This window comes from Pseudopodoces humilis, chromosome 4 (assembly GCF_049639895.1).
Source record: "Pseudopodoces humilis isolate 2021_Gansu_Grassland_sample_001 chromosome 4, ASM4963989v1, whole genome shotgun sequence".
In the NCBI taxonomy this organism is placed as follows: domain Eukaryota; kingdom Metazoa; phylum Chordata; class Aves; order Passeriformes; family Paridae; genus Pseudopodoces; species Pseudopodoces humilis.
This window is the reverse complement of record NC_142203.1, coordinates 2,158,404-2,168,476: the sequence shown is the minus strand read 5'-3', so window position 1 is coordinate 2,168,476 and position 10,073 is coordinate 2,158,404. Positions and strand designations below refer to the sequence as shown.

At 47.8% G+C, this 10,073-nt stretch overlaps 1 protein-coding gene across 1 annotated transcript in view; it reads left to right on the top strand.

The window, feature by feature from the left end:
- The first annotated feature begins 727 nt into the window (after window positions 1-727).
- The window catches only part of EDIL3 (EGF like and discoidin domains 3), a 231,014-nt gene continuing 221,668 nt past the window's right edge, over window positions 728-10,073 (top strand). The window contains exon 1 of the mRNA XM_088054435.1: window positions 728-937. Within this exon, the coding sequence (XP_087910561.1) occupies window positions 871-937 (67 nt within the window). The 5' untranslated portion in view covers window positions 728-870. The remainder of the gene's footprint in view (window positions 938-10,073) is intronic.

The window sequence follows — 10,073 nt, the reverse complement described above, 5'->3', positions numbered from 1 at the left end:
CACCCCAAACCATGCCATAATCCTATGATTCCGTGCGAGCTCCCTGTGTGGATGTTCGAGAGGGATTTTAAGCAGAGGAAGCACTTGGCAGAGCGCAGGGCTTTGACAGCACATACAAGACAGAAGTTTGCGGAGGGCAAAATTCCTCCGCGGAGGATAAAACACCTTCGTGAACAGCGTCCGCTCCCTGATAGACGAGGGCAGGCGCCCACCCAAAACCAAACTAGCCCAGGACATGCCAGGGGGAGGAACCCCGGCCACGCAGACCTGCGCCCGCCGTCTACACAAACCGGAGCGCTGCGGGAGCATCCCCGGGATCACCCGGGGGCCGCGGGGTCCCGGCTCCGTGCGGGAGCCGCATCCCGCACCCTCCGCACCGCGGGGTCCCGGCTCCGTGCGGGAGCCGCATCCCGCACCCTCCGCATCGCGGGGGCGGGCCGCTGGCGGGGAGGGGCCGGGGTGTGCCCGGCGGCCCCGCCCCCGGGATCCGCGCGGGGCGGGCAGGGCAGCGGCGGCAGGAGGAGGAGGAAGAGGAAGGCAGAGAGGAGAAAGAGGGGGAGGAGAGGAGGCGGCGGGACACGGCTGGGAGGCGGCGGCCGGGCCATGCTGGAGGCGCGGGGGCACCTGGCGGGCGCGCAGGGCGGGGGGGCGGCGGGACGGGCTCCGCACCGCGCGTAGGGGGGTGGCAGCGGAGCGGCGGGGGCTGCGCTCGGCCGGGGGACGCTCCACGCCGCGCAGCGCCGGGAGGGACCTGCGCATCCTCGCCGCACTTCGCATCGCCTCACCGGGCGGAGGCACCGCCGCTCGCATCCCTCGGCTGAGGCGGAGGAGAGCAGGAGCAGGAGGAGGAGGAGGAGGAGGAGGAGGAGGATGAGCCGCGCGGTGCTGGCCTGGCTGGCGCTCTGCGGGAGCCTGGCGGCGCCGCGCCCCGCCCGAGGTGAGGGGACGGAGGACGGCGGGGACGGACGGGGGACTTGGGGTCGGGGTCGAGCCGGAGCTCCCGCAAAGTCGGAGTCCAAGTGCGCGGGGGACCGGGGAGGTGGCTCGCAGCAGGGTGCCGCTGTCTGGGCTCTGCTTTTCTCTTCATGGACAAGGAAAGGAAAAAAAGAAAAATACTTATCTCTGCATTTGAAATAGAAGCGGGCGGACTGTCCATCCTCAGACACGTTCTGTTTTGAAACTATGCTTAATTAGAGGGGAAAGAAATGCCGTGAGAGCTGAAATGTAATCCAGATGAGCGGCTGGGAAGATTTAATATCCGCAGAGCTATCCCCACCGCTTTTCCATTCCTGCCCTCACCCCTCCCCAGCCACCGGTCTTCATTGTAATTTGGAGGCTGTTAGCTCCTAGCCGGAGACCTAGCAAACCGCGGAACAGTTTGCGAACACGTTCGGGAGCTTGAGCATCTCGGCAGCAGCAGCAGCTCTTGCCAGGCGACCCTTTCGCTGCCTCCCTCGAATTAGGTCTTCTCCATCCTAAACACCCCGCAGCGCCTTCTCGGTGTCTCATCCCCTTCCAAAACACAACAACAACAAAAAAAAACTACCAAAACACCTTTCTGAAAAAGAAAAGACCAACCTTACCCCAGAGAGACAACTTTAAATCTCTTGGGAGTTCTCTTTATTATTTATATTCATCAGTTCTTGCAGGATACGGGGGTTTACCCTCCTCGCACTGAAAAGTTGTGTGAGCTCGTCGTGCGAGGAGCTGATGGTGGGCACCGTGTGGGCACGGTTCCCCCTCCGCGGAAGGCTCGGGGGGCTTCCCGGGGCGGTGCACGATCACTCGCTGCCCGTCCCGTCTCGTCCTGCCCATCCCGGCTGTCCCGCCCGGGCACCCTCCGCGCCCCTGGGAGAGGCGCTGGGCTCGGCTCCGGGACCCCCGTGGGTCCCCTTCTCCTGCCCGCAGCCCCCCGAGGACTCTCTCGTCCTCTGCGAGCTCCGAGCGTCGTCCTGTACCGCGGATGTTCTGTCTGTCTGAGTGATCCCACCCGGCGTGGAGACCTCTCTATCCTCCTGCTTGTTAAAACAACTGTTGTCCTAATGAGTACCAGAATATTCACACTGACTTTTAGACCTGTTTCCCTCAATATTAACTTTTTTTTTTAATTTTTTTTTGGTTTTTTTTTTGAGGTTTCAAAATGAAGCCAGCATATCAGTAAAAACTGAATATTCTATTAGCCTTAAATTATTCAGCACGGTGGCTTCTCAAAATCCGGTAGCATTCACACAGTTGCAGTGAGCATGTGATAGCTTATGCAATATGTCCTTGTACCTGCAGCTTATTCCCCAAAGTCTGTTTTAAGCACAAGATAACTGTATCTGCCACAAACTCTGGACTTGTCATAAGTGCTTTGCACTGAGCTTCTTTGGAACTTCTGATAGCTCACGTCTGTGATGTTTTCTCAATAAAGTCAACAGTTTTGCCATGTTTTCAGGTAACTTCAGAACAGAGAGAACTTAATAGGTTTTCTAGCAGAAGTGAAATAGGAAGGAAAAAAATCCATTTGCTCTGTGATTGCTTAAGCTGTGATTGTTCAGTTAAAGGTTTGTCCTTGGCTCTCGGAAAGAAACAGAAGAAAATTACACTGAGTCTTTTTTTTTTTGTGCTGAAACAGAGCAAAATGCTGCTTGACAAGCCTGATATAGCAGGTTAATTTTGGTGGCTGTCATAACATTTACTTTCAATAGATCCTCTCAAAAGTCGCAGTGACTCAAAGCACTGTAAGTAACCAAAACTCTTCCAAAAGCAGGTTTTGAACAGTGCAGAACTTGTCTCAACACTACTCACTAAGAGTCCATTCCCATAATGGTGTAGAATGAAAATCAGTGGAAGTGTCATCTGTGCAGTGGCTGATTCCCACCTGCCTCTCAGGGTAAATTCCAAGTGCAGAAGAAAGTTAAGTCATATACTTCATTACTGACCTGCATTTCAAGCCTTCTGTTAAAGAAAAAGACCAACTGCTTTTTCTGTTGGAGCTCTGCAGAGTTATGGTGAAGGTCGAAATCCTGTTTATTCATGATGTCTTAAAAGCACTTTTTGCTTTTTGTGTTTGGAACAAATACATAGTATGTCAGCAAGTCTGGGGTGGGGTTCTTTTTGTCTTTTTGCTGTTGCTGCTGGTTTTAAGGGAGAGAGAAGGGCAAGAAAGATAGTAATGGATGAAAAAGTCATCTCAGTGGGAGACTGTCACTTTCTTCTTCCTGGCCAGTCTGAGAAATTTGCAGTCTCATGCACTGTAACAGGAGCTTGATCTTCAGAGATGTGTTTATATGCAAGTACATGATGAAACCAACCTTCAAGGACTTTCAGCCCTTAGTTTACAAGAAAGATGCAGGTGCATTTTTAATAAGCAATGTCCTTTTATACATATTTAAAAACAGCTGTAAGCATTTACATTTGCTGCTGTTGCTGTTCCTTGGTTGAATTTGAATGCCGGGCACTCTGGTGCTTTACTCTGCGTGGACAGACAGTAACTACCAGAGTGACTACAGAGACTACAAGAGATTATTTCAGGAGGAAGAAACACAGTGCATCAAACCTGCAGTAATACAGGTTCATGAGTACCACTGTGTTTTTATTTTCAGGGGTAAATAAGCCAACAGCTTTAAGAACAGTCAGTGAAGATTGGGATCAGATGAAAGGAAAGCATGATTTAAAAGCGGTGGCTATTTTGGTTTCAAGATACACCTCTGGCCATGGTGTAAGCTGATCAACAACTGTAATGGGACTGGAGGTGCACAGCAGATCAGTGCATCCCACATCTTCATGATAAACATTTTTGAAACAGGACCTTCTGAAAAATTGCCATTTGAGTTGTCTTTATAGTGAAGCTGCTCTCTGGGTTGCATCGTGCTTCTCCACTTAGCTGTCTGCTGAGTTTTTATGTCTGGTTTGCCCAAAAATGATGTTGACATTTCTGAAAACAGGCAAGTCTAATTCTTTATTTTATCACCATGTCCTGTCAGCCTACGCATAAAACTGCAGAACTTTGAAAGAAGTGTTTCAAAGATGTTGCTTTTTCTCCATTACAGTGGGAACCAACCTTCACTCTCCCTGAGGCTTAGAAGTTTCTATAAAGCCCCTTTTTTGCAGCTGGAATCAGCTGCAAGGAGCAAAAGTGCTGAGAAACAAGAGAGGTAAACTGTAGCTTTGTTCTCATGTGTCTATACTGAAAAGCTGAAAAGATCACAGAGGCTTTTAAAGACCAAGATTCTTCTGTTTTACCAAATGCCTTTGCATCTTTGGACAGCATCTGCTTCTGTACAAAGTGCTGACAGTGTGACCCTGCATAATGATTTTCACTGTTCTTTTAACAAATTACATTTGTATTCAAATTGATTTTCCATGACTGCTTGTATAGCCTCCAGAAAGCATATAGTGGATATGCTGCTGTATTCTGTACGTGTCTGGTCAGCCTAGGACAAAATTTGATGTCAAGCCATGCATTATTACAACTGGAATTAATCGTTCTGGTAGTATTAGTTGTTTTTTTGGTTTTTTTCATGTGCCCAACCTCCTAATTCACTGCCCTTTATGTCCTTATCCTTTATGTCTCTTTTCAAAGGATATACTTCATACAAGGTTGTGTATCAATGGCAGCATAGCAGAAAGGGTCACTGTCTTATCTTCCCTCCTCCACATTTTTTCAATTACCATCCAGTTGAAAATCAAGGAAATGATCCACTGTGGAAGTTATTTCAAAAGACAGTAACTTTTAATTGAGATTCTTATGCCTTAAAATAGCTGTTTATGCAGCACATATCCCTACAACAGCAGTAACAGCCTGATATCCCTTCAGCCTAAGTGGTGATATCTGGGGAAGCTGTATTTAAGAAACTGCAATAATCAGAGAGAAATATCTGTTATTCTAGAATTTATTGTGAGTCACATAGGAGTTGGCGTGTTGTTGTTTTCACCTTAGTCTCTTAAACATCTCAAACTTAGGTAAGCCACAGAGCCAGGATTTCTCAAATCCTAAAGGATGGTCGATGCTGTGTTACAAGTGAGATTAGATGTGATGAAAAAATTTTTCCCTGGCAGGGTGGGCAGGACCTGGCACAAGGTGCCCAGAGCAGCTGGGGCTGCCCCTGGATCCCTGGCAGTGCCCAAGGCCAGGCTGGACATTGGGGCTGGGAGCTCCTGGGACACTGGGAGCTGGCCCTGCCGGGGCTGGGGTGGGAATGGGTGACCTTTAAGGTCCCTCCCAACCCCAGGCTCGTTATGTGATTCCATGATATTGGGCATTGTTGTAGCATACCTGAAGCCCAGCTTGAGTTTGAATAAATATAGGTTAAACAAAAATAGGTTAAACAGCATTAATTTAAGTTTCAGAACAAGTTCACAGTCAAAATACAGTGAAATCTTAGTCAGATGATGTGTTAGAAAATACAAGTCAAAAGTTTTATGTCTAAAGAAGTGTTGTAAGGACATTAACATCTGCAAAATTAAAACCTCTGGAAAATGCTGTTTTATATTGGAGGACTAAAACACATTTTGCATTTAAAGTTCAGGAGGGGAAATACAAATTCAGCCTAAATTTGTTGCATTATGTCAGTCTGAGGAATAATGGGTCTAAGTTTCCTTTTTTATAGGAAACTTGGATCTTATGTTTGAGGGAGAACAGCTCACTGAGTGTAGTGACATCATGGTATGGCTGATTTTCTAATGATCCATGTAGGGGGTAGAACAGCTTTTTTGCCATTCCTAATGTGGGAACAGAGCAAGGATCTGTCCAAACCCATACCTGCAGCTGTGGGTCTGTGTGCTGTGAAGAAAGGGATTGAATGAGCAGGGATCTGGAGGCACAGAAGCTGTACCACACCTTTGTGCTTTGAGGTTTTATCAAATCTCAGTCTTGCTGCTGAGGGAATATACTTAACATACTTGTGAGGTTTTCTATTCATTTGTTTGTGTGGGTTTTTCTTCCCTCTAATCAGCAAGTTGTGTTACCTTTCATCACAGCGGGGGTGTTCTTCTATTTTAAGTTCCGAAAGCTGAGAAATGAAGCAGACCATGATTATCTAATAAAGTCTCTAGCTAATTCAGCTAATAACTGTATGTGGTGTGTGTGTGTGTGTATGCGTTACCCAATGAAACACACATAAAAACATCTTAATTTTACATAATGTATAGCAGCTATGTGCAAATATACTGTACTTCGGGTATAATTTGGGTATATGTACACTCCAGAGACCATACGGAGGAATTGCAGACACTTATGTGCCTCACATCTGGTCTGATACTTAGAAGTGTAGGAAATGTTAGATAAGACCAAATCATCCTATGAATTCTTGATGCACAGCTCTGTGTTGGAAGCAAGAATTTGTTATATGCAACAAAAAGCACTGTCTAGGATTTTTTATTTTTTATTTTTTTTTTTAGGTTTTCAATAGTACTCCTCACCCCATGCACCTAAAACTTGTTAATAAGGGGTCATTTGTGGGCAAAAGGGGGTTTTATGACTTGTATATAAAAGACTTATGTCTATAAGACTTATATATTATGATTTATATATTTACACACACACATATATATAATATATACATATCTATGTATCTATGTATGTATCTATCTCTATCTATCTATCTATCTATCTATCTATCTATCTATCTATCTATCTATCTATCTATCTATCTATCTATATCAATTTTTGGTGAAGTTGTTTGAAAATGGACCAGTAAATACTGACTCAACCACAGAATATACTGACTGGGAAGGGACCCCCAAGGTCCATCTGGTGCAGCCCCTGGCCCTGCACAGACACCCCAAAACCCCACCCTGGCCATCCCTGGAGTGGTGTCCAAACGCCCCTGGAGCTCCGGCAGCCTCAGGGCTGTGCCCGTTCCCCGGGGAGCCTGGGCAGTGCCAGCACCCTCGGGGAGAAGAACCTTTCCCTGATCTCCATCCCAAATCCCTGCCCCAGCTCCAGCCGTTCCCTCAGGCCCTGTCCCTGTCACAGGAGCAGAGATCAGAGCTGCCCTTCCTCTTCCTCCCATGAGGAAGCCGTAGCTGTGCTGAGTCTGCCCTCAGTCTCCTGCAGCTGAACACACCAAGTGCCCTCAGCTGCTCCTCACGCGGCCCCTCCAGGCCCTTCTCCATCCCCACGGCCCTCCTTTGCACATCTCTGACAGTTTAATGTCATTTTTATTCTGTCAGGCCCAGAACCGCATGCACCATTCCAGGTGAGGCCGCCCCGGCCCAGAGCAGAGCGGGACAATCCCTCCCTGGCCGGGCCGGCCCTGCTGGGCCTGGTGCCCCAGGACAGGGATGTCCCTCCCGGCCCCAGGGCACGGCCACTGACCGGGAGCCCCGGTCCCTTTCCCTGGCTCTGCTTTCCAGCCTCTCGTTCCCCAGTCTGTCCCTACACGCGGGGTTATCCCATCCCAGGGCACAGTCTGGCTCCTTCCCTCGTTGAACCTCACACGGTTGGGGCTGGCCCAGGCCTCTCCTTTGTCACGGCCTCTCTGCAGGGCCTCCCTGCCCTCCAGGGAGTCGACAGCTCCCCCCATTTTTGTATAATCTGCGAAATTGCTCAGAATCCCTTCCAGTCCTACATCCATGTCATTTATGAGGATGTTGAGGAGCACAGGGCTGAAGGTGGAGCCCTGCAGAGCCTCACCAGTGACAGGTTCCCAGTCCCTATCACCCTTTGTGCCTGACCCATGACCCAGCTGCTCACCCAGCTCATGATGTGTTTATCCAGCTGTGGGATGCGCAGTTTGTCCAGAATTCTCCTGTAACAGACAGTATGGAAAGCTTTCCTGAAATCCAGAAGTATTCCATCAGCTGGCTTCCCTTGATCCACTGGGTGGATCACCTTGTCATGAAAGGGAATCAAGTTTGACAAGCAGGTTTGCCTTCACGAAGCCATGCTGGTTGTGACCAGTGACTGCCTTGTACTCCAGGTATTTTTCAATACCTCCCAGAATAATCTTTTCCATAGCTTCTCTGGACTCCCAAGACCACTCAAAAATCATCAAGAGAGGTTTTGTGATGGCATCCGCAGCTGTTTGAGGATGCTGGGATGAATCCCAATAGGTCCCATAGACTTGTAGGGATCCAGCTGGAGCAGCAGGCTGGGGTTAACTGGGTGTTGGTCATTCTCACACTCTCACAGTGCCCAGCTCAGGGCACTGGGACCCCCTTGATCCATCTATGTTAAAGGAGGAGGCAAAGGATGCATTGAACACCTCAGCCTTGTCCCTGTCCCTGTCTGTGAGGTGACCATCCACATCATGGAATGGGTCAATAGTATTTTTTTTGCACTGCCTACTGACATTATTTTATTCAGAAAATCTCTTTTTGTTGTCCCCCACAGTTCTGGCAGCCCCAGCTCCATCTGAGCTTTGGCCACACAAATTTTATCCCTCCACTGGCAGCAGTATCTCTGTGTTCTTCCCATGCCACCTGGCCCTGCTCACACTGGGGGGCAGTTTACTGCCTTATTTCCAAGAGAATATTCCCGTTCAGCCAAGCCATCCTTCTGCCTGTGCTGTTTAAGTGGAGAATCCTGGATTATCTCAGCTCTCCCAACTGTGGCAGCAGAACGACAAGTTCTGGGATTTAGGAGTTAGGATTTCAGGCGCAGTATTTAAAGCAGCAAGCTGAAGTGCGCAGATGACAGCAGGGAGGAGCAGCAGATGGATAAGGAGGCTCAAGAAGATCAGCGCTCCTTCAGCGGAGCCAGGGCAGGAGCTTGGCACAGCCCAGCAGGAATCTGATGATGTGAGAGAAATTTGAGGGTTTTGTGGGTTGTTCATGACCCTGGAGGCCACAGGGGACAGGGAGGGGAGCGAAGCCTCCCCCAGAGGAGGCGGGAGGTTGGGTGTGGGATTTTTCTGCTGCCTCCTCTTCCAGGTGGTGTGTGGGAGAGTGGGGTCAGACACAGGGGCATAACCCACCCAGGGTGCAGTTTCTGCATCAAGTGGTGCCTCTTGATTAAAGCTGATGGAGAAATTTCCTAACCCAAAATGCTCTATCAGAACATTGCAATTCTGTGCACACAGTAGTTTAAGCCTCACTATGGAGCGTAGCTTGCACACTTGGGACAGCATGAGCTCAGGTGACTGTTAAGTGCTTCACACTTTGGATTTGAACCCCACAATTCAAATTTTTTAATTTTAATGCAAAGCAGGGTGTTTTCTCAGCATTTTGCAAATAATCTTCTTCTTCCTCCTGCCCCTGACCCCTTGAAAATAATTTTTTCCTTGATTGTTTTCAATTCTAAACAACACAAGGCAATTATTTATGCATAGTCAGATTATGGTCCTGCTGTAGGATAAAGCTACCATTTAGACATAGAGATCTTTTTTACTCATGTCTTTGAGTACTCTCACAATAGTAACTTTTTGACAGGCTAGAAAAAAAAAACCCAAACCAAACGTGAAAGAGATGACTGCATTGCTAATTTTTAGCTGCAGCAATTTTATTCGCTGAGTTTCTGTGTAGGGAGGCTGAAAAAATCTCTGCAAAAAACTGCTTTCTTCCCTATCATTGTCAAGATGCTGTGTCAACCTGCATAATTATGGAGGGCTGTGACAGCAGAGCATAAATAACAGTAATTTCTGGCATCTGATTACCCATGTCTTAGGTTTCTGCAACAGTGATGCTACAACAGATCACACAAGAAACACTTACGGATAAGAAGACTTGCATGCGACAAGCAGAGGCATGAAGAATAGGAAAAAAAATTAATTAGATTTATTTTATGTTCAGTATTTGTTTAGATCTTTCAGTCTCTCCCTCATCTAGGAGAGCTTCTATCACTGCTGGGTGTCATTGCACACAATCAGCCCCTGAAATCCAGATTTCCTTCCTCATTACTCTGTATTACTGTTCTTTAGACCATCCTGCTTTAATTTATTTGCCAGGGTTTTTTTCTTTGGGGTTTTTACTCTATTTCCAGCTCAGGCTTTTGAAGTAGAGATGGAGAAACTATTACAGGCAATGTAACTTGTCGGATTCCTTGCTTGTGTGAGGAATTGCACAGGATTGCTTTGCAAGGTCTTTTCTAGGTTAAAAACTAAGACCCACTAGCTGATTGCTTTCAGATACCATTCCAGAACTATTTT